The sequence below is a fragment of the Alosa alosa genome, chromosome 7 (genome assembly GCF_017589495.1).
Source record: "Alosa alosa isolate M-15738 ecotype Scorff River chromosome 7, AALO_Geno_1.1, whole genome shotgun sequence".
NCBI classification, from domain to species: Eukaryota; Metazoa; Chordata; class Actinopteri; order Clupeiformes; family Clupeidae; genus Alosa; species Alosa alosa.
In genome coordinates this window covers 36,028,487-36,054,315 of record NC_063195.1, presented here as the reverse complement: position 1 = coordinate 36,054,315, position 25,829 = coordinate 36,028,487, and the positions used below count along the sequence as shown (strand labels likewise).

General features: G+C 39.7%; 1 protein-coding gene across 5 annotated transcripts; it reads right to left on the bottom strand.

Moving 5' to 3' along the window:
- Positions 1-396: 396 nt before the first annotated feature.
- On the bottom strand, positions 397-25,829 carry slc8a1a (solute carrier family 8 member 1a). Of its 5 annotated transcripts, none has more exons than XM_048248251.1 (11): positions 25,676-25,761; positions 21,029-22,881; positions 11,077-11,183; positions 9,638-9,658; positions 9,381-9,398; positions 9,251-9,265; positions 8,000-8,068; positions 7,255-7,382; positions 6,007-6,106; positions 1,383-1,661; positions 397-1,183 (listed from the first exon to the last, which is right to left on the bottom strand). In XM_048248251.1, exons 2-11 carry the CDS (start codon positions 22,825-22,827, stop codon positions 807-809), a joined length of 2,913 nt encoding a protein of 970 aa, XP_048104208.1. In that variant the 5' UTR covers positions 22,828-22,881; positions 25,676-25,761; the 3' UTR covers positions 397-806. The 5 variants fall into 5 exon arrangements, with proteins under 5 accessions (XP_048104208.1, XP_048104212.1, XP_048104211.1 ...); XM_048248255.1 differs by lacking the exon at positions 11,077-11,183 and adding an exon at positions 10,430-10,533; XM_048248254.1 differs by lacking the exon at positions 21,029-22,881 and having other exon boundaries at positions 25,676-25,829.

The following is a 25,829-nucleotide window of genomic DNA, read 5'->3' as shown; positions in this document are numbered from 1 at the left end:
ACCGTTTTAAAAGTATCGATTTAGCACCGGTATCGGATAAAACCCAAACGATAGTCAAACCCAACCCTAGTCAATAATGAAAGTAATTAACTGTGTAGAACTGTTTTGTCATTGACTATGAGACCACAGTGAAGTAAGCTTTCACTCACACTCACAAACAGGTTTTAGTAAAGCAAGGTTTAGTGGAATCCCTGTTCCATACAGTCTTGTGTACAAGCAGATTCCTTCAAATGCACTGCTGACTATCAAAATAAATACATTTTTAAATCTCTTTCATGAGTTATGAATTGTAAGACGTAATACATAAAGGTGAATAGAAAACACAGTCTCTTGAGCAGAGTCCCACCCATCCAGACCATGTGATGAGTAGTTTAATTAATTTACTGCAAACAATAGTCAATAACCAATTTGTTTTTAATGTTTTTTGGCAAGCTATTAAATTCACTACAAAATGTCATCTAAACTGAAGCCTCCTTGTTGATGGACCCTACCCAGATACTGTATTGGATCTGTGGATAATAATAGTTGTCATATTTTCGAAACACTAGACACCCTCTATAATACTATTCTAAGCATATTACCACGACTTCTACTATTTTGAGAACATCCCCCATCAAAATCTCATAAACAACATCAGTAGTAAGTAAAACAATATTTCAAATGTGAACAACAACAAAATCAAAAAGTAGGTCTATTATTAATATCAATATTACTATATTGATTATGCAATATTTTTCATATTGTTACATTGTTGTCCTGTGTCCTTATCATCCCAATCGTCATCCCTTTCTCTGCAGTGGACTGCTTCAGAAACCCTTAATGATGCAATAGGCCTCTAGAGAGGAGAAAATAATATACATAAGCCACAGGCTAAAGAAGAGGGTGGTGGTGAGTATCTTGGGTAATCGTGGGCCTCCAAGCTCCCCCCCAATTTCAGGTCGACGTCTGTACATGAGGACAGCAATGGCAACGAAGGCAAAGATGGTGAATAGTGTGACAGAGAATGCCAGTGTTCCAGGATCCACATAGAATGCTTTCCCGTTTGCTGTATGGTAAATGGCAGCAATGGACCATGCAACACCAATGCCCAGGAAGACATTGACAGCATTGCTCCCAGTGACGTTGCCAATGGAGGCATCTGCATACTGATCCTGTACTGCAGCAACTTTACTGGCAAATGTATCTGGAAGAGGAGAAAGAGATGATGTGTTGTACATGCTAAATAAACATTGCTGAACTGCAAGGATACAGCCCAAATCTGTGCAACTGTAGATGGGATTTGTTGTTTTGTTGTTTTCATTGGATGTTCAGTAACCAGTAATGTAATGACATAATCTATTATCCTCTATTATTTCTGTAATAAAACTGGAAACTCTTTTTACCTGGTACAGAGGTTCCTAGGGCAACAAAAACCACTGCTGTCACCGAATCTTTCAGGCCAACGGTACAGCCAAAGTGAGAGGCCAGATCACCAATGACAGCTGTGAGGACCCCGATCATGACAATGGACACAACGAAGCATGCCCAGCCATTCCAGTAATCAGTGGGCGGCACAAAGGCAAAAAGAAGCTTCCAGAAGATGGTGAGGAAGTGCATGACATAGTCAAAACACGAGGGGAGTTTGCTTTCTGCACCATTGTCATCTTCATCATCATCATCCCCTAAGAATATGAAATTATGTATAAGAAAGGAAAGAGAAAAAGGAAAATGATTGGTTTCTGATATATTCATTAATTCCCTTCATAGAGGACTATGATTTAGAAAACTGATATGTTCTACTCAAGAATGTGTACATAATCCCTGTACTGCCCACAGCCACTTTATGATGGCACTGACCAGCAGAAAAAACAATGTTGTACCCACAGATTAGATGCTATTTTGAAAAATGAGAGTTCTCTTTCAATCGAGTTCACTCAACGTTAACCAATGGGAAGTCATCTCTGCATGACATCATGGCTCTGAATCTAATCTACGTAATCTAATCTAATCTAATCTAAGCAATCTTCCATCAATTCACTAATCCTCTTTCATCTCTTCAGTGACCATCGAGACACTTAAACCAAGCTGATTATCAAGACACTCATAGCCAAGTTGACTCAAAAGATGCAGGCGGATTTCCGTAAATGCCTGTGCCTGCCTGGTGCACAGTGTTGTGTGTAACACGCTACAAAGTAGAGTGTTAAAAAGTAGCGCGTTAAAAACTAGCATGTTACAGTAACGTAACTACTTTTACGGGTAAAAAGTAGTGTAACACATTACTACTGAACATTTGGTAATGAAACTTAGCTCCTTTTTCAATTCAGCGCAACGTTACATTTCCCAAGGACAGATTTGACAGCGACACTGCTTTCTCAGCTGCGCACTTGAGCAATAGTCACGAGCTCCACACGGTAGCCTATTACGTGACAGAAGCTGGTAGCATGAAGAGCAATCATGGCAAGCGAGAAGCCTAACTTCTGAGGGATGGAGGTATTCCCATTACTTCGAACTTGTTGAAACTAAAAGGAGGAATGTAAGGGGTACACTGTGCCTTGGTGAGAAACTGTTGTCCACTGCCGTTAACTCTACTGCTAACCTATTGATACGATTTGCACTAGCTTTCCACCAATGTCCTCCATAGTAGAACCTTTATGTAGGCCTACACATTTAGGAACAGATATTGGGTTCCGCCCAGTCGAGCAACATAAAAGTAAAGAGTAACGTACAAATTTACTTTCCATAGAGGGTACTGGTAACTAAGTAAAGTAACGGGTTACTTTTTTAAGAAGTAACAAGTAACGAGCAAACACTACTTTTTAAAAGTTTTTTACTTTTTAAAAGTAACTTCCCTACACTGCTGGTGCGATTCAGCCCTGTCCACACTGTCAGCATTCATTGCAGGCAGAGGCATCTAGGCCTCCTCACCAACACATCAGCAGCAGGGCCCTAGGCTGCACATGCACAAGCTCCAAGACTGACTCAACAGCCTGCATGTCCCCGTGGCTATGGTGGGAAGCACTGACCTCCTAGCGCTCCTGGGACTCACTGCACACAGGCATGGTTGTGACCACGGACGCCTCGCTTCACAGCTGGGGGCCTGATGTGTTAACTATACACCATGTTCCTCACGCTGAAATATTTTCGCCCTATACTGTCAGTTTGTCAAGTTTTGATCAAAATGATCACGGTCACGTTGGTGGACTATTTTTCCCACAGCTCTGTCACCTGGTGAGGAGATTGCAGTTATGGACATGTATGCATCTGCTATCAATTCATGTGATATATTTACCTGGTGTGCAGATTGCTGGTGCGGGCCATTCTGTTCAGAGGCTGCCCACACCAGTCAGAATGGGGCCTGAAACACCCAAGTTGTGGTGAACGTATGGGTCTGCTTCAATGTGGCACAGGTGGACCTGTTCACATTGAGGGAAACTACCCACTGTGAGCTGTGGTTCCTGATTCACAGGGGCGCAGGAGATATTTTGAAAGTGAGGGGGACCAAATTGTGAACACAAACCCATAGTGAGCCAGATATCGGATTGCCACCTCTGGCCCACTTTCGACCATCATATTTTAAACTTGCCAGAATATTAAGATAATACCATTGATTGTTTTCAAACAAACTACTTGGGCCAATGGTAGAATACTGGTCACTACTTGGGCTAATGGTAGAAAAAAGCAACATGGGATGTTGATATTTTATGAAGCCATGAATGAATCATCATGCCTATGATCCAAACATAGACTACATGATCAAATAGCCTAGTTAGGCCTACTTAAATTGTCTGGTATAAACCAAATCAACTCTCCACTGTGTGTTTGCAGTTAATATTTATCCAATTTGTGTCTTGAAATTATGTTTGAAATAAATGTCTTAGAACAAAAACGTTGATAGACTTGTATTTTATAGTTAGGCTAGTGAAAACGAGTTTATAAGTAGGCTAGTTGAGTTTGTTATCATAAACATAACAGCTAACGTCATGTTGAGCAGGAGGAGTTGAGCACTAGGCTACCATAAATCCTCAAATTATGCCCGGGATTGATTCTATTTATAGCAGGACAAATAAAGGCAGGTTCCCATATACAAGACGGGGTAACAATTGCCTACCATACCAACAATTGCCATCAGTCCACTAGAAGACATTGTTCGATTTAAGTCAATGAAATAACCTCTTCTTAATATTTTATTATATGTTGTATTGTATTGTCTTATGTTGGTTGGATTAATAGCCTACGGTTGGCAAAGAAAAGTCGTTTTCCTACCATGGGTCTCCAACACACGTTCTCAAGCTCATTCTCTTGCCGCCCCTTTCGAGCTAATTGCCAGAGGCTGAAGTCTACTACATTTAAACACAATTGTTGCGACTCAAGGCATTCCAGCCTACGAATTTTATTTAAAACAAAAATACTAAATCATGCATAATTAAACAATAACTCAATGTAGGCTACTTGGCTACGCAAAAAGGTTTACATTACAGCACAACCCCTATTCAATGAAGGGCTGCCTTGTCTCGCAATAAACAGCAGTGGAAATCCCGACACTTTTTCAACTGCATGAAACTTAACAGTGAACCATCAAATATCTTCCAGATTTCAGTGCCCATCAGTCCCAACATTTAGCAATATAATCAAACAGTCCAAAAGTACATTAAATCCCAAACCAAACCGAAAATGCTTTTGATAGCCTACGGGTATGCATGCCGCTCCAAACGAAATGCATGTCTAAAACCTACCTTGAATACCAGCCTGCCTCAAATAAAGATGATGATAAATGATTTATGCTAAGCAAGTAGCCTGGATTATTTTATGATTGTTAGTAGACAAACTGGCTTCAGATATCCAACAGTGAATATGAGATTGTGCAGTCTTACAGTACTGTAGATGGCTGTGGTTAGTGATGTGATGCTGTTAATGGGGAGTTTTACAGTTAGCGCAAATCCTATATGTTATTATTTATTTAGCGTACCTATAAGGCTTTTTTTCCTTATTAAAAGTGAGGGGGACAACGGCTGTCTCTTCAGCACTGTGTGGGACATATCCCCCACGTCCCCCGTGCCTCCTGCGCCCCTGCTGATTCACAACAATAATCTGTCACTGGGAACGGATGTGTTTATGCACTAATGGCTGCAAACACTCCTTTACTTGCATACACTTTGCAATGGATGACTCTACAGTCGTCCTGCACCAGAATTCCTTCTACCAGCCTAAGATGCTGACCTCAGCCCTTAGCCCGTAGAATCTGCCCACCTTCTGCCCTGACATATAGCAGGAGAAGCTTTGGCACAAACTCAGTCTGGTGAGAATGCTGTATACCTACACCGAGTGAATGCAACCCGGCAAGACCGAACAGCTGTTCATCTGCTTTGTAGCCCAGGCTACTGGTTATGGGCCATTGAAACAACATTTCTCCCACTGGTTGGTCGAGGCCATCAATGTAGTGTATGACTCCTCAGGTGTTCCTCCCCCACTCCGGAAGGAGCATGGCTGCCTCCTGGGTAGTTTGGAAAGACATATCCATAGAACAGATGTGTATGAGCACAAGTTGGGCTTCGGATGATTCCTTCACCCGCTTTTAAAACCTAAATGTAGCCAGCCTGATGGGAGCCCACTCAGGTAGCTCTCAGCTGTGCACTTGTGAGTTTCCCTCCAGTGCCAGTGGGCCACTACCGCCTGGAAATGCAGTCCGCTACAATCGCGTACACAGTCAACCCACGGCCAGCTGTCCTGGGCCCCCCAAGGGACTGTCCTCTCTGTCCTCTCTTCCTGTTCTCCCTGTATACCTTTGACTTTAGGCTCAAAACAAACATGTCATCTTCAGAACAGCTATTATGCAATACCACTCCAGAAGCAAACACATAGCCCCTTTGTTTAGTGACTTTCATTGAAGATGATAATGATGACAATGATTGGTGTTTTTCTTGGATTGAATAAAGATTAATGTGAATAACATGTGTATAGAAAAAAACAAATGTATCATCTTTTCTCATCATCAATTTAAAAGAGGCCAACAGGCTGCCCAAAACTTACCCGAGTTGACAGTAATTGCCTCTGCAAACTGCTCTCTCCAGCTGTTCGTGCCAACTATAAGGGCCAGGTTGGTTTTCTTTATCAGTTTATCTACTGTGCTCTGAGGAAACATACAGACACCCACACCCACAAAGAAGACACATAAAAAGGTTGGCACCACATAACACATTTGTTGGAAATCTAATTAGATCAGCTATGTTTACAAAGGCTGACTGGGAAATCTCTCTCCTAATAGTATGCAATTATACATCAACTATTATGTTAGTTATTTGGGTGATTCCTGTTTTGGATGTGCTTTTTGGCTTACAATTTTCTGAAAATTCAAGTTATTGTTTTTGATGTTTTTAACATTTTGTCAGAACAGTGCCACACTTAGATATGAGGAATGCATGTTGGCCAAGCTCAGAGGCTGAAAATATTATATATTATATATAGACATAGTCTTACAGGGTGGAAAGTTAGCTCTAGCTCTTTGAGTGAGCAACATTTAGCTAGCACACTCTACATATGAACAGAACTTAAATAACTATTTCTAACATGTTTTTAAAAATATTTTATATTTTTGATAAACATTTTCCATAATATACACTAACAGGGTAGAGAAAAATAAAGATGAGAGTGACTGTTGGAGCTTTCCTCAGTTTTCCAGTTGCATTCCCTTCTAAAACAACTGTTGTCTCTTCCTGCAAATGGCTATATGGATTTGTAGTATTTTTTGGGAGGCAGGAAAATACAGACTAACAGAATGGAAAATGACTGTGGGGACATATAATATATCATACTACAAAAAAAAACAAATATAGTTTCACCAGATTTACTTCCTTGACTAAAGGAAGTGTACCCTAGTCTATCAAAGCAATACAGAATAAGTTGAAGTTTTTAGCATTTTATAATATAGAGGAAGTTGATTACATTGCATTCTGGGGACCTGCTGAATTGAAGGCATATACCACAGAAAAAGATGCCTGAAAGAGGCGTAAAAAAAGCAATTAAAAACACCTAAACACATAATACAATTGATTTGTTATAAATATTTGTCTAATTGTATTAAAGAATAAGAGTAAGGAAATCATTGGGACATGGACATTTGATCCAAAACAGGAATCACTCATTTACATTAACTAGCATCATTTACTGTAAAGGGTCGTTCACACCAAGAACAATAACTATAACGATAACAACAAAAAACTGTGACATTTATGAACTGTCATGTCCAGACTGTTTAGTTCTCTTGGGAAAGCATCATACCTTAAATTCATAGGACTCCTCTATGATCACTTCCAGTTTCACGTGCTCTCCTAGCATGGGCTGCCCGAGTTCTGCAATACGTCGCTCTTCTTCTTCTTTCTTGGACATGGCCATCTCATCCCTTTTCTCTGAGAAAGTGAGGAGCAGGCAGGTAGACAGAGATGGATACGGTTAGAGTTGGACAGTTCAGCAAACAAGGACATAACAAAGTTAGTAAGCCAAACACCCTTCAGGACTAACACAAGCAAAAATGAACTGTTCGTTGTTTGTTATGTTTTTATGGGCTAAGTTTGCCCAGATTGTTTTTGTTGCCGTTTTTGGAGCCTGGGCTGTCCACAGAGATAGCATTTTTTTTACAGTGTATTCAGGACACAGACAGCTAGCGGTTGGTTAGGTGAGGTTTGCAGTAAGTGACATAAAATGTTTTAGCCTAAAAACGTGTGGCATCGCTTAGAGCCCCTTTAACCGCGTGGCATTGCTTAGAGCACCTTTAAGGAACATGCATTAAAGTGTATCAAAGTAGCATGCAAATAGCTAAAACGTGATAGAAGCTTCTTAGTAGACACCTTTACTTACTTCAACTTGTTATTAACTGATTTTAAATCCAAGATTAAGATAAATCTTATATTATATCCAAAGGTATATGACTAGGAGAAGTGCCACCAGAAATCTGGCCAAACATGCAAAAAGTTAAGTGACTAATAATGAATGGACAGAAGTAGAAATAAGGGAAATAGATGTATACCTGCTATGTTGATAATGGTGGAGGGGATGTGGTTATCTCGGCCCTGCACTTTCCGGTAGATGTCCCTGCCTGATGATGTTAGAGACACTTGGCTGAGTAGGATAAGAGGTGGATGTGCAGTTGTGTTTGTCTAATTAACTCTCTTCTTTTTTATTTAATGGAGAGCTGATGTTTTTCATTTTGTGGAGAAATCCAGTGTGTAACTTTAGCCTGGAGACCAATCCACATGATTGAGAGGCTGTCTGTCATTTACTCTAAAATTTGGTTCCTTTACACATTGTGTTCAAGAATATTTCACTGTCACAACAGTAAATTAATAATAGCTATTGTTGGATTCATTATGTTGCACCAGAGCACCGGAGCTGTTCTACTGGTACCTAAATCTTATGCAGCAAGCGCACATACTGTAAGTTTATGTCAAGGGCAAGAAATAGTATAATCCCCCTCTTAGCTCGAGTGCCCTTTAACTGAACAGACAGAAAAGTTAATTCCCTTTTGTATTTTATTAAGAACAAATTATCACCCAGTGACTAATGCTGAGCCATACTGGTGGGCGAAGTAGATTTGGATATTGATAATGCATTGTGCAAAATATGTTTAGAACAATAAATCATGAATCATAAAGACTTTGGAAACAGATAACAAAACAACAGCACACATTATAACATCCTGTCATTTGACAAGATTGTAGAAATTCTAAAGCAGGCATGACATAATAAAAAGGGAAGGAGTGGGCGCTCTATCTCAGACATGCTATGCACACATGCAGGAGGATGATGGTGTTCTTGATGTAAGCAGTGTGTGCTATGCATGACATAATGTTGCAATCAAAAATATAACTCTTTTGCACTAGCACATACCCAGACACATGCACAGCCACACACACACACATGTATTTGTGTATGTATCTCAGAACATTGTGACACCTTGCCTCCTTTTTCATGTTAGCTGTGTTACTATGCAATGTCAGTGAATATTCAGTAAACCATAACATCTTTCATCATACATGCAAAATATGAGGATTCTCTGTTGATGGTGAGTATCATCTTCATTTAATCATTCCCCCGAAGAATTTAACATTTGTAAACGACCAAAACAGAATGCAGTTAAAGTGACCATTCAGACTACAGAGATTTCAGAGGTGGTTAATAGTTAATGAGTTATGGGCGAGTTAATGAGTAAAGGCCACCCTTGCCACTACCCACTACAAGTTTCAAAGTAAAAGTAAATTCACTAAATTCAGTCTCTTACCATAAAGCTTTTTATCTATTAAAAGGCAAGATGAAATACATTAAAACTGTGACTGACGAACAAATTGTTAATTAAGCAGTTAGCTAAGTATTAATATGATGTATAAAAATAGTTGCATGACATAGCATACCTGTCTTCACAAATCCACCTATAACCACAAAGCAAAACACAATTAGCCTACCATCAGACATACTATATCTCTGAATGCTATTATTTCTTATTATATTTCTTAAGTTCAAAACACTCTGAAGAAATTTTGCAGCTGAATTCAGCCTAGCTTGTTTTTGTTGGCGAATACCTATTGTGGTGAATACACATCACTTGCAGTAAAGTCTTAAAGAAGAGAAAGTGCTCTCATATGAAATGAAGAAACAGAATATGGCTTACCACACTCATGTAGAAGCACAGCTGACCAACAGGAAGGAAATAAGACAGTAAGTATATAGGACAGCCGAAATAAGCAGCAGAGGAGAGAAAATAAGAGTAAAGCAATATGATCAGTAAAAATGACAAATCAACGCTACATAGTCCACCACATACTTACTTGTTACTTATTATGGAAATTACAGTATAAATGTTCTATATAGATTTTTTTTATACCGGTAATGACAGGTACAGGTCAAAAACAGTACATATCATGTAAAAGTGAATAAATTGTTTAATGTAAAATCATGTTAAAACAGTGCTGTGCTGCTACCACCTACTCATAGACTTTCCAAACGCACAATTTGTCTGTATCACAAAGCTTCTCACTACACTAAAAAAAACAATAACCACTTTTTGTCAAAACAAAAAGACACCCTGCAAAACTTTTAAGCGCAGCAATACACCACCTAAACCAAATAAAACCAGACCAGCTACTGCCATGCCATGCAATGACTGACTCATATAGTGTCATATAGAAGGTCTGAAAGGTCACTGGTATTTTGACTTATACAGTAGGTGTGATCCCACTGTGGACTGGCCATAGCCACTGTCACAACCACTCTGAACAGGTACACTGTCATTAGAAGAGGAATTGCGAGTATCCCTCTTGGTGATATACTGTATGTAGAATAGCAAGGGGACAGCTCAAAGAGTAAGGAGCCAAAGAAACAAGAGAGGAAAAAGCATATGGGAGTAGTGGAAGGAAGAGCAGGCCATTCAAAAGAGAGGTTCTACTTGTCTGCTCTCCCACACCTGTCCATCGCAGCTTTTTCCAGTGTGGCTCCTGAAGCTGTATGTAGAAGTTGGCCTGTTTGTTATATTCTTCATGGTCAAGTATTTTTACCGTTATGGTTTTCCTGTTGGGACAAAAAATCACACGTATGACGTATGGAATTGACTGGCTGTGGTAAGGGCCTCCCATTAAGCATCTCCCTCTCATTCTCTCTCTCTCTTTCTGTCTTTCTTTCTCTCGCTCTCTCTCTTTCTTTCTTTCTTTCTCTGTCTCACACACACATACACACACACTTTTCTGTGTCCTGGTTTCAGCCAGACAGATAGTGATGAGCTAAATCAGTCACAAAAGTGACATGATACATGATCCGGAGTCTAGACCGATGGGAACAGGAAGTTTAAAAACAGCCACCTCTACCTGCAACAGCACACTGTCAACACCACATGGTCAAATGAAGATCAAACCTGACCTTACTACCCTGCACCCAATACAAATGATTTACCATATTGAAAGTATGACATAGCAGACACTGCACTATGTTTTGGAAAACTACAGTTTACAAATATCAAGGGTTTAACTAATGACGAAATGTCAAGTCATGTCATGCGAAATCTCCAGTCTGGGTTGTCAGTCTGAACATGGGAGTGTCTGGTAAAGCACACCCCACCTTTTCTCTCACTCATCTCCACTATCTGTGGCTCTCCAAGTTCGATGAAAAGGTTCTTGTTCTTTTCATACTCCTCATCGTCGATTATATTGATTTGAAAAGTTTTGCTAAAAGAGAGACAGAGAGAGAGAGAGAGAGAGGACAGGAGTGGAAGGGAAGAAGCAGAGAGGAAGAGATGCATGAAAAAATAGCAGATGTGTGGGCATGAAATGTGGCAGGCAAAATGAAGACAAAACTGTGACAGAGTGATGAAAAGTGTGAGGCTGGTGAGTTGGTGAGAGCACCTCAAAATATAATAATAATAATAATAATAATTTAATTACAGTGTCATCATATCACCATATTTTTTCCTGCTTGGAAGTGGCAAATACAGTATTTCAAGCCACTGCCACCTGTGATGATACATATATATGAACGGAACAGGCAAAGACAAAATGTGTCAGGTCAGATAGATCAAATGGACCACATGCACGGAAGGCTCTTAACCCAGCTCATTTGGGTCCGGTGGAGCGTCAGCTGTGTTGTAACGACATCTTCTGTTATATTCTGCTCCTTGCATGTTCACTCAAACACTTATAACAATAAAAATGTTGACACATGCATAAATCCTTCTACACCGTAATGTGCTGATTCACTAGGTGAAACTCCCAAACGGGTCGGCGGCTTCTACAACACACCCGGCTCCACCAGAAACAAATGAACTGGCTAAAGAGCCTTCCGTGCATAAACCGAATTGAATACAAACGTAATGTAAAGTAATTGGAAAATGAGACTAATCGAGACTAAGAAAAAATGAAAAAATTAAAACCAGGAAATTAATTGGATAAAGAACCAGGATGGAATGTTGAAAATAAATGGCAACAATGAAATATGCAAAAAGAAAACCAATCTTTTGCGTTGTATTAGGTGAAGGGTGCTTTCCCAAACAAGTCTGAATTTGGTCTAATGTTAAGACAAGCTGCCTGTTTCACTCATGTTGGAATCAAGAGCTAATTGGACATGCGAAACATATTGTTAAGTTCAGCTGTCAAGTAGTGAGACCTTTTATGTCTGTACATTGCTACTGTAATTCAAGCTCATGTGACTTGTCTCTCTCTTGTCTGTTTTCATCTATGTTATGAGTGCCTTGAGGACAGTTCTAACCATGGCAGAGAGTAAGTACCAGTTTGAAGGGTTGAGTCAAATATCTCTTGCCATTTGACTTAAACAGCTTCAGGTGACTATTAGACTATTAAACAGCTTCAGGTGATACAAAATGCAGCAGCTAGGATTCTAACAAAATGAAAACTAAAAGAACTGACCACATTACTCCAACTCTTAAGTCCCTGCACTGGCTTTCAGTAAATCACGGAATTGACTTTAAAGCACTACTGCTTGTTTATAAATCAGTGAATGGAGCAGGACCTAAATGCCTCAGACATACTTTAGCAGTACACACCTTCTCGTCCTCTCAGGTCCCAGGTAAAAAACCTGCTAGTAAAACCTACTGTTAGAACTAAACATGGTGAAGCTGCTTTTAGCTGCTATGCGGCTCAGCTCTGGAACCAACTTTCGAACCAATCAAAAAGGCCCCAAATGTAGCCAGTTTTAAATCTAGACTTAAGACCAAACTGTTCTCAGATGCTTTCTGTTAACTGCGCTGAGTTACAAATTCTGAATCTGCCTTGAAAATTATTCTACCTTGTCTTATTACTTTTATTACCTTTTTACTACTTTTGCCTTTGTTTTTTTGCTTATTAATTATTCTTTATTTTTAAATGATTTTACCTTGTGTGTTTTATGTTTTCTTTTCATTATGATCTTTATTATTATTCTTTACTTTTTAAACTATCCTTTAACTATTGCCCTTCTATGATTTTATCAGCTATTCCTGTTTGCTTTTGTTTATGTTAAGCACATTGAATGACCTCTGAGTATGAAATGCGCTATATAAATAAAGTTGACTTGACTTGACTTGACTTGATAGCCAGGCATTATTCAAACTGGAATGCATGTGGATACTTGCTGGACACATGTTATCTCATTGTTTCAGTGCATATCTCATGTAGGCTATGTAGGCAAATGTATTGCCTTAAGCATGGTACGACTGCCTGTGTTAATATTGTTCTTGGTCTCTACTGATATACTGATGTAGAGATGCTACTAGCAGTTACTAGCTACTGTGATATATACAGCGCTGTATACATATGTCAGCAATAATATGGCACAAATGAGAATTGGGTTGGTAATGGATAGCCTATACCCACGGCTAGAATTCAGCTTTTGGCTTGTGCAAGGCCAAACCACATCCATGGGTAGTCTTTTACCAACCCCATTCTTACTCCTGAAATATTGCTTTTATACAAGAATTTCTCTTCGAACTAATCAAGTTTAAACCAAGTCAAACATCAACATCAAATTGTGTTTTCTATAGTTCATGTAGATTTTTGTTTGTTCATTCTCTGCCCCAAATAATAAACTTAGCACAAAAAGTAAGGACATTTGTGTTTGGTAGATTATTTCTCTGTGGTAACAATGCTTTTTGGCAATAAATCTTATACCGTTGGAAAGCCTATTTAGTTAGTGAAAGAAACATGCACTTGTGGGATGAGCAGCAGTGCTGAGTATGTGAAGCCTGACGAGCCAGACCCACATTAAAATGTAGGATCTGGGCACTCACCGTTCGCAGTGCTCATTCCGAGGGGCGGGATAATCGGTTGTCTTTCAAATTCCCTCTGCACGCAATAGGATAGCGCTATGAGTCCCATGCGCTTTCCCACCAGTGGAGCTAGTTGGCTAGTTCAAACTTTTGCCAACTTAAAAAAAGCTTATCTCGTGTCACACTGTTTGCCAACAGCAACATCCATCTTCTTTGTTTTCAAGTAGCAGGGAATTCAAGCCAAACCGTTGCAACTCTGCCATCAATCATTATGTTAAGCCCGCCTAACGACTCTATACACGATTTGATTGGCCTGATAGAAGTTTAATTTTTCGAGCTCACAAGCCAACGGAGAGTTGCTAGACTAGCCCTGGCAGCAAATGTAATTTGCTGCCGCTAGGGTGTGTCTACAGTAGATTTCTAGACTAGAGTATGTGGGTTGCGCCCATTAAAAATTGCCATTGCCAAACAGGTTATTTTGCTGTTGCTATTGACACTTGTTTTGAGCTCTCTGCCCAGACAATCCGGAACAGAAGTCCTGATGCCATGACCTGCCCTTCACCGTCAGGCTCGTTTGTGCTGGTGTTGGCAACACGTGCACTGGAACCTCAACATGTGGAGGAACGTTATGTTTAGTGATGAGTCTAGATTCTGGACTCATTGGATGGGATGCCCACAGCAGTGTGTGAACAGGCTGGTGACCAGCATGAGGAGGAGGTGCCAGGCTGTTGTGGCTGTGTATGGTTCTCCTACACACTACTGAGGCTCCTGTTTGTGAAATGAATGAATTGTTAAATTTCCAATATGTCTTGTTTCTTCAAAAATCAATCATCCAATTCACCAAACACCAAACGAGGCAATGGCTAAATAAGCTGTTTGGCATTGGCAGAGAATATTTGGCAATTTTTTCATGGGCGCACCCACATTGCCAAAAATAATTGTTACCACAGAGAAATAATCTACCAAACACAAATTCCCTTACTTGTTGTGCTAAGTTTACTGTAGTTCCAATATAATAAATAACAATAGCCTGGTGCCAAGCAACATAAAATGACACTTTGCAGGCATTGAGTGAGAGAGGCTGTACTGTATGTGTACAGTCATTTGGACTCGCTTGTCCTCCCATTCCATGCTTATTTACTCACTCAATAACTAATGTGACAGTCTGAAATAAACTGCTCTCTCGCTTTGAATGAATGGACAATTCACATTGGACAATTCAAAACAAAATGCGGAGTGATTCGGCTACGTTCCTGGGATAGGCTATCCCCACTCATGAAAGCCTCTCATCCAATTAGAAATGAATGAATAGTTCAACCCTACAGTTGTATATGACATATGCTACATTATTCTACTGAATATTAAATAAGCTGTTAAGCTCCATGAGTAGGCCTATAAGCTCTCAAAATTCTAATAATATTTTTTATGTATATCCTCTAGGGAGATTTCAGTGTTGTGTCATCAGGGAGATTTTCACAGCACTGTCTGCATCACACAATTTAGGCCTGTAGTCTGTCTGACGGTCCATTCATTTGGTAATGGAAAATATGTTTGAGTTTATATTACTCTGCATACTCTGGAAGTGTGCCAATAACAGAAGACAGGACCAGCAGAGAGTAAGGCAGGTAAAGAAGCAGACATCTGCTGAATTGGTATCTCAGACCGACATTTTCTTTCAACACAAGATGGTCTAACTCCTTGTATACATATTATGTGAGAAAGTGGTGGCATATTCAACTACAGTGAAACTAGTAGCATTACAGAATTAATATCAACATAAATTAAACAATTATTGACCTTTCCATTGTAAAAGAGCCAATATAAATTCAAATCTAGCTGACCTATGTAAGAGATTTAGCTATTTTTGACAATTTGTAATCATATATTAAAGAAGTTATTAGGCTAACAATATTTTTAGGCTAACAATAACTGAAATAGAAGAACTGAAACTATCATGTGTATATCATTGGTTGCATTGAGGTTGCAACCCGTATATCAGAGGGTCAAAAAGACAACACTCATTGGTAACAAATTGACATACATCAAAGTACATTTCTATAATGCTATTGTAGCCTACCCCCTTTAGGTCCTTTTCTTATAAGACCTCAGCAAAAATACAAAAGCAAAAGAGAATCTCTCTCTCTCTCAGGTCATGTGATCTAAGGGCAGTTTACCATTGAGCTATGCTGCCAATGGACCTGCAGTCTTAAAACAAACGTGTTAGAAACAACATAAGTTGTGTTATTTTCAACACATACAGGGCTAGATGTAGGCTACGTACATTTGCGAACGTAGCGTTATCAGCGTCATGGACAAACCGCAGATTGTGAACGCTGTCAGGCCCAAGTTTCCGTCGTATTTATTAACGGAGTGTCTATTTACACCCCTGGTACGAATAGCCTTGGCCACACAGCTGAGCTATTCACACCCTGTGACATAACAACAAAAAGACGTTGCTCACGTGCACAAAAAACATGGCGGACATTCGTTTTTTCGTCAGCAGAAACTGAAGAATTCTGAAACGTTTCGGCACTAATATCTGTTCAGATTAAGTTTTAGATTGAAAAGTTGTGTTTTATTTTCATAATCTTGGTTCAGTGAACACATACAACCGTCAGTTTGTTAGTTAACAGAAATTTTGTGAATATGACGTTCAGCATACATTGATATTTGTACCAGACGGGGTACTAATAGGACACATTGCTGTGTGCACCGGGGTACGAATAGAATTCACTTCTTATTGCACCAGGGTACGAATAGCATACACTGCTAATTGTACCAGGGGTGCAAATAGCCTTACCCATTTATTAAACTAGTGTAAACTGCGCTTTTCTCTGCCTTTTTCCGCCCATAAACACAATTTACGAACGTCCACAACTGAACGGCAGAGCCTACATACAAGCGCAGTTGAATGAAGTTAACTGACAACATTAAAAAGAATCAAACGTTTAGCGATCATGAAATAATACCATACATGAAAAGATGTCACTATGACAATAGTGCAAAAGTAACACCAATGTAGAAGCTTCAAAAATACAATACATGCACAAGCCAACTAATATACAGTAACCTATACGATAGGCTACTGGAAGACATTAAAGATAATTAGTTAATGTAGCTATAATGTTCCACAATGTACCAGCAATATAGTATAGCCTACATGAATAAAATATTTCCAGCAACAGCCATATTTATTTTGTGTTGTTTCAGTTGTCCTAAAGTGATTAATGTCTACTACAATCTAGGTAATTTAGCTCTTTACACATAGGCTTCAGCAACTGTTTGGTGCTGCTGTCAGTTGAGCATTGTATAATTTAAATGTAGCCTATTGAATAATTTGAAATGATACTTTGAATTCAAGCAGAAACTCTTCTTTAATAATTGCTTGTATAGCCTAGGCTACTTGAATATGGAGATCATGTACTCCATGGCTACCTCTGATCAGTCAGAGTGATAGCCAATAAGGCCTATCACTTTCAGTGCTCCATGACAGTTGAAAATATATGCATATTTAATGGTAATCAAAGATTTTGTATTTAATTAGGTGTGCCCGACCGATTTGAGGGCCGCTTGGGCCAAATATGCCAGGGCCGATTTTTGGTCCCAGTCCGCCCCTGACGTACAGTAGGCTATGGAAAATTGGTCAAATCTAGAAAGTAGGAAAGTTTAAGTGAATGACGCAAAAGTGAAAGTAAGACATTCTAAAGGCCAACGAAAGTTAAGGTTGCTTTTGATAGTACTACTTACAAAACTGGTGTTCTAAATAGCGATTCTGTTGTCTTTGAAAGGTTCTCTTATTGATGCATTGAACTGCAATTGGATTAACACCTGCTTTTACAAGGCGGAAGTATTTAGGCGCAGAATAGACGTGCGCTTTCAAGAGCAGTCTTTGTAGGCCTACATACCATGGAATGCATAATTAGGTGCTATTAGATAGATAGATAGATACTTTATTAATCCCCAGGGGAAATTCAAGGTCTCACCAGCAGCATACATACAACACAAACACATTCTTTCTTTAACAGCAGAAAGAGTAATTAAAGTATATAATATAAAAACACAACTAAGCAGTAAGGACAGTAGAAGATAAAGAATATGCTAAATATACTAAAATACAAATTATACTAACACTTAATACAATATATAAAAATATACTAAAATACAAATGACAAAAATACAAATTATACTAACACTTAATCTAAATCAATTCTAAAAACAGTATCCACATAGTGGTGATTAATAAATCTCAGAGGTGCTTGCAATGACTGAGGCAGGGACTGAGCCTGTGATTCTCTGTGCATAGTAAGGTATGGTAAGGTGCTCTAAGGTGCTCTGTGTGAATGAATGAATGAGTGTCATGGTGGTAGTGCAATAGTGATAGTGGTCATGGTGATAGTGCAAATGAGTAAGTCAACAGTGCAACAATGCAGAAATAAAGTAAAGTAAAGTCTATATATCTATATATTTAACTATTTAAGAAAATGTATAAGTGTGGCCACAGTTCGGCTGTGGCATGGAGGGGGGGTTATGCATATGTGCTAATGTGCTAATATAGCACGCAAACAGTGAGGCATAAAGACAGTGGTACAAGTGGCTAGTGGACAGACAGTACCAAACATGGAGGGGGGTGAAGAGGCAGACAGACTATGCAGAGAAGTCTATCTCTCCTCTTCCCTTAAGTGAGGCATTGAACAGTTCAATGGCCCTGGGGACAAATGACTTTCTCAGTCTGTCAGTTGTGCAAGGCAGTGAGCGAAGTCTCCAGCTGATCAGGCTCTTCTGCTTAACAATAGTGCTGTGGAGTGGGTGACACTCATTGTCCAAGATGTTGATCAGTTTGTTCAGGGTCCTTTTGTCAGATAGTGAAGTGATGCACTCCAGTTCAGCTCCCACCACAGAGCCAGCTTTCCTTACCAGCCTGTCAATTCGCCCCACATCCTTCTTCCTTGTGCTTCCTCCCCAGCATACTACTGCATAGAAGAGGACTCTCACAGCACTTTTCCCCTTGTCCAGGTGGGAATGTGTCCTGTGTAGAAGATAAGTGATGGCATCGTCCACGCCCACTTTCTCCTGGTAAGCAAACTGTAACGGGTCTAGTGCATGGCGTACCTGGGGTCTGAGCATGCCTAAGACCAATTGCTCCATTGTCTTCATCACATGTGATGTAAGAGCGACAGGTCTGTAGTCATTAAGCTCACTAGAGTGTGGCTTCTTAGGGACAGGGGTGAGACATGATGTCTTCCACAGTGTTGGAACTTGTCCAAGGCGTAGGCTCAAATTGAAGATGTGCTTCAGTGGCTCCCCCAGTTCAGCAGCACAGGCCTTGAGTAGCCTTGGGCACAGTCTGTCAGGCCCAGCTGCTTTATTGCTGCGCAATTTCTTAAGTTGGACTGTCACTTGATCTGTTGTAATGGTGAGGGTTGTAAGGGGAGGGGAGGGGGAGGGGTGCATCTGGGATCTGTGTGTCTGATGGCTGTTGACTGAGGTCGTTGTCACCTCATTGTTCATGATCGCCATGTGGGGGAGGGGTGCAAAATCCAGTGATGGTGGGGGTACGATAGCCTGTGATGATGGAGGTGAGTGTTGCGCTGGTATTGAGGGGGTGTGAGGGTGGGGGCTGGGGCTATTTACAGTACGCTTCCCCTCCCATCTCTTTATGCTAAACTCCCACTTTCCTCTGGATCCTCCCATGAATGCATGCATGACACGAAAAACGCAATGTGCCCTTTTCAGTTCCCGCAACAGGCAGTTTGCACTTTAACATCTTTGCGGCCTGTTTGTACATACCTCGCAATGATTTTACACGCACGTTGCGAAACAAATAGGGCCTACGCCTGAAGTGGGCGCAAAAGCGTTAGTACATCTGGCCCACAGTGTACACTTTTAAAATGAATAAAAGCAATGTCTTAGAAACAACGCAAACTGTGTTGTCCCTATCTGGACAGAGATGTGTTATTTTCACATTTGTTTGCAAGTGCGCATATCCAAATCATACAGGCTATGAATTTGTCTTGTAGGTTTAATTTTTGTGAAACTAAGGAATGCATAATTTAGAGATACTTGGACAGAGTATTACAGAAAAAAATGAATACTGTTAAAAATACATGGTATTTCACGTGACTAACTGTGTCTTGAGGCACAAAAATAAAATGGATTAATAAGCAGGATGACAATAATGTGATATTAAATATGTCTGGTAAATATGCATCTCTGAAGACCTGGTAATATTCCAACTCCATACATAGTATGTTCAAATGTATTCTTAAGTAACATGATTTATCCTTACTTACTCTAGACAATATACCAGGTGTTTATGTACAATATTTGAGGCATATAGTAAATCACATCATGTATTTACATTTAACAAAACCTCATAGCATCACCTTGGACAGTGGCTGTAGACACTGAAAAAATTCAAATGTACCACCTCCAGTCAATTGCAAGCCGGAAATATAAACTTGTCATCTTAACAAGAGTGCTCTGTCTATATATGGAGCTGAAGCTATGATCCAGCCGGCCTGGCCTGCTTCAGTGTTCCTCGGTTTCTGGGCTCTGTCTTTGTACCTCTATAGTAATAGATCTTTCATCTTAATTCATGTGTGAAACATCTACAAGGTTCTATTTTAAGGTTCAATTATGACTGACTCCTTTCCACAGTTGTTTGTCTTTAACCAGGCAAAATGTTTCTAATTCCTTTCTACTGAAACTAGACCCTGTCACCATTATCAACTGGCTCCACTACTGTTTAATTCACAATAATCCTGGCCATGATAGGAGTTTGACATTTTAAATATACTATTCTGTTGTCATTTTCTGTGCTTTCAAACTACTACACATTTCAATGATACTCAAAAACACACTTAGATTCTGAAGTATGTTTATGCCTAAGCCATTTGTTTTAGGGAATATTGAAGATAACAGATTATCTGCCACCACCATCCTGTCATATCCTTATGTCACCTGTTCATGCATAAAAGACGCAGCAGTACTCATTAGTATGCTCAAATTGTTGAGCAGTTGCCTTTCCAGTTCCCTTTCCTTCATGTACATATAAATCAAATGTGAATTTGATCATAGAGACAAAAACAAAAACACTTAAATACCGAAATATTAAATTGATGAAAAAAATGAAAAAATATATATTTTTAGCTATTCAAAAATATACATTGCCTATTATTATATTATTAGTTATCAAAACTTTTCATTAGTCATCCAAACTTTATATATATATTATACAGTCATCCATTCTTAAACAAAAGACTGCAATTGGCTAAATGACAAACAAAACAAGGAAAAAATATAAAAGACACTTACACAATTTCATCATTCTGGAACTCCAGCACTCCGTGTGTATCTTCAAAATCTTCACCACCCCCTTTAGCTGTGCCCTCTATAGTTTTGTAGGGCACCACCACTACCCCACGGGCACCTGAAGTACGAACAACTTTCACCTCCATCATGCCAATGCTTTCACTAACATTAACCAGTGGCTCCTCAAATGTAAAGATTCCAGCATGGTCATCATCAAAGATTGTGACCGTAGCTGTTGAGGGCAGACCAAGGCCGGCTAATGTCTCTGTATGGTTGATGTCTGAATATGAGATTGCTTCTGAGCTTGCTGAAATCACTCGCACATTACTGAGGTGAACCAGAAAATGCTCATCTTCTTCAAAGATGTCATCATCAATGATATCAATTCGGATCTCCTTTTCTGTTTCACCTGGCCTGAAGATGACTGTACCTTCAGTGAACTGGTAGTCAGACCCAGCATTGGCTGTGCCATCTTCAGTGCAGTAGTCCACTGACACAGTACTTGTCAAGTCACCACCTCTTCGGACTAGATTAAGAGCCACTTTACCACAGTTCTCTAAACACTGATATGTGCTGGGATCAAAGAAAATCTTTGATGAGAGATCGCTGTCAGACACCACAGAGCGCATCTCATGGTGTCCAATAGCTTTTCTAGCCTGGTCAGCTGCATGCTTCTTCAGGATATTTCCTGCCCCAGTCATAAGCCTAGTGGCTTGACAGCGATAGAAAGCTCGACTCTTTTGCTGCTGACAGAGGACCTGGTAGTTTGCAAGCTCAATGAGTTGCTCCATCTCCTTTTCAGGATGTTTCTGTTTCAGCTCTTTCAGGATCCGAGCCATTTCCATCCGGACATCTTCTTCGTCCATCTCTTTCTCTTCAGCACCCATAATCCCATCCAAGTATTCCTCTGCATGTGAGTTTAACATCTGTCCATCCATCTCTATGTCTGCTTTTGACTGGAGCTCTGCCTCACCCTCTGTCTCAATGATCACGCCCTTCCGTTTGCCCAGACGATAGCGTTTGGGCACATAATGGTAACACAGGAGTCTGCGATCAGCCACCCATGCAAAGAGCACACAAATAGGGAAGAAAAAGAGTGTAAGCAAACCTTCCCACACTTGCACCACACCTGGGGAGATGACAGCGAGGATAAGGTACAGCCATGTGTAAGCAAAGATACTCCAGAATGCAGTGACGAAAAACACCCGCAGGTGCTTGACCTTGCGGTGGTCTCCATCTGGGATGACGGACACACACAGCCCAATTATGACAAACATATTGAAGGCTGCACTACCCACAATTGTATTGGGGCCCAGCTCTCCAGCATCAAAGCCATGTCCACACACCTCAACCACAGAGAGCATGATCTCTGGTGCGGAAGATCCCAGTGCCATGAGAGTCAGGTTGGAAACAGTTTCATTCCAGATTCGCACAGTGGTGGTACAGATTTCACCATTGGGTTTCTTGAATGTGATCTCCTTTTCTTGTGAGGTGATGACTTCAATTGATGCCATGAAGCGATCTGCGATTATAGAGACACCCAGAAACATATAGCACATACCCACAAAATAAATTGTGGCACGGGCCAGCATGTCTCCAAAAGGTGGGTCTGTAGGCTCCCATATGGGAAAAACAACACCAGGCTTACATGTAAAACTGCCCCCACATCCAGTGGTCACATTGCCCTCGGACTGTCCTGAGGAGTGTGTGCTATTTAGCAATGTTGAGTGTGTTTCTGGTACAAAAAAAGAAAAACTTATCCAAAGCTGCAGAGAGATTAAGAAGGTAAGTTGTTTATCCATAGTGCTGATCAGATCTGTGTTTTGCCTTTCAGTTAAAACAGTTCTGATGGTTCCCTGTATAAATGAGAAGGATGAAACTTGGTTAAAAGAGAACAGTGAAAAGTTTTGTCTGAATGTTCAAGTCTGTACATCAAAAAAATAATTATAACAGTAGTCCAAATACTATGGAAATATCTGAACCATATGAATTATAGTTATAGTTATAGTTTTTTTTATAGAAGGGAAAAAACAGACTAATTAGAAAGTTCATAAAATTTCAATACATCAACAGCACATCTACTATATATTTTATTTATCAACAAATAACGTTAAAGTATGCCTGATGAGAAACCAGAATGAAAGCTATTCATAAACACAGACTGCTGCTTTTTTTAAAAAACAAACAAAAAAAACTCAACTACGTGTAACCTACGTGTGTACTGTAGTACTATCTATCTATCTATCTATCTATCTATCTATCTATCTATCTATCTATCTATCTATCTATCATTCTTGGTTCAGTCTAAGAGAGGCCAGAGATGCATATTCTAACCTTATTCAAATGCTGCATAATCTTGGGCCTCACTTTCCAAAAGTATTGAAAGTCTTGTAGAATCCATCTCACAAATCTCTGAACAATTTCAGACAATTCCCCTGAACTAAAAAAATTCTATAGCTGTGAGTGCTTTTGAGGACAGATACCATGGAGACAAAATGGGGCAGCTGTGGCCTACTGGATAGTGCTTCAGGCTTGGAACCGAAGGGTTGTCGGTTTAATCTCTGACCGGTAGGTAAAATGTGCGTGGGGGAAGTGGTTGATCACAGCTCTCCAATGCCCACATCCATGGCTGAAATGCCCTTGAGCATGGCACCTAACCCTTCACTGCTCCCTGAGCGCCGCTGTAGCAAGGCAGCTCACTACTCTGGGTTTGTGTGTGCTTCACCTTACTGTGTGTTCACTGTGTGCTCTGTCTGTCTCACTAATGGGATAAATGCAGAGACCAAATTCCTTGTACACGCAAGTATACCTGGCCTATAAACCTGATTTACATTTTACATACAGTATGGGTGACAACAACATTACACACTACAAGAATTACACACTACAGTAAAACATATTTATGATGTAACTTAAGTCTCACAAACTAAGGACTAAATGACGAGACAGGGCAGAATAAGGTTAAGTACTGATGAGTGGGTCACGGTTTAAATTGGGTCATTTGAGTTTGAGTTGTAAATTGATATCATCAGCAGGCCAACTGCAGACCCTTAAAGTATTGATAACATTCCAAATCTGGGCCCTAATTTAAAAGGTGGGCAAAGTGCAGAGTGCAAAGTACGTCAACAAGCAATGTTGTCGTGTATAGATTTCCTTTTGCATGTGGGAGATATATATATATATGTGTGTGTGTGTGTGTGTGTGTGTGTGTGTGTGTGTGTGTGTGTGTGTGTGTGTGTGTGAGAGAGAGAGAGAGATACATGTTTCATTTCTTTAGTTTATGTTAATAATATGGTGTCACCGTTTTTGTTAGGACTACAAAAATGACATCCCCAGAGCTTCTCAGCCTGGCCAAACAGCTCATTCTCACAGAAAATATTATAATAATGAAAAGCACACAGAACATTTCCATGTTGGTAGAAGAGAGTTTGCATTACTACATAGAGAGAATGAGCGAATACATTTTTGAATACATACACACTCACTCCCTCTTTCTCTCTCATATCCACAGAACATACACACCTTGTAGCATGATCCCCCAAAAGCACTATTTTCATAATGTAATGATGAATACTTTTCTAGTTACTAAAGTGCACAAACTCCTGCACATGTTATACTCCTGAGAGTGTCTCACATCTCAATATCTTATTTTGTAATTCTCAATGTAGTCACTACTCTTAAAAAGAAGAGAACTAGAAAAATAAGTAACAATAATTAAAAACGATCCATGGATGTCTCACAAATCTAATATAACGAAATTAAAATCAGGCATTTGGGGTTTGAAACATTGTTTTTGTATATAAATAGACTTTGGAGGCAAGGAAGAAGGGTATTACCTTTAAATAAGTAATTGCTGAGAAGATCTGAATACACTAATAAAATAAAGATGCCATATTGATATATCACTATACAAATGATTCAGCTATACGCAGTTATGTCAGAGTGGAACAGGTTTGTCAGAGAGTGCACCCGAAAGCACCTGAAAGCACCACACATTACATTGTACCAATACAACAATAGAGTTCAATTCTTACTGTTATCTAACCAATTTACATATAACATACATATTTACACCACTTATTTTCATGTAGTGAATGTTTCATGTTCACTGCACACACATGGAACATTGTCAATTGCCATTATCCTATCAATGCTGTGGTTGGTTGCTATATCATGCAATGTATGCATTGATTAGTTTAGTACAGTAGTAGGCCGTTATACTGTGACATGAATAAATTCAGATTTTATATGGTGTGATAGGGGTCAAATGGCAGTTGCATTTTTCTCAGTTGTCCCGTAGAGATGAACATTGGCATGTTTATGAATTCCAACCAACCATTTTTCAAACAAGATGCCTCAATCATCAAACTGTCTCCTGTTATTTATTGGGTAATAATAAGACTGAAATGAATGTATACATTACATTGCTGACACATTTGTCTGACTTATTTGACATGGCCTTAAGTATTTCCAACGCCTGATAGCTGAAGACAAATGACATGCGCAGATATTTCATCTGTGCTTCCTCTAGCCTACCTGCCATCTTATTGCAAGCATGTTAATAAAGTATGAATTTCCCCATATTCCCAGTTTGCTAAAATTGTGTGGAAAGGAGGGGATATAAGAAAGCACAAAGAAGAAAACACTCACCTCTGTAGTCCCTGTAGAGTAGAGATCCACTGCCTAAGGGAGAGAAGAGTACACGATAACCTCTCTAAATTTAACAGAAACACACATTGTTTCTGAAGTGCAAGGCCTTGGTGAGTGTATCTAAACATGGACAGCATAGCTGGGCTGCTGCTTA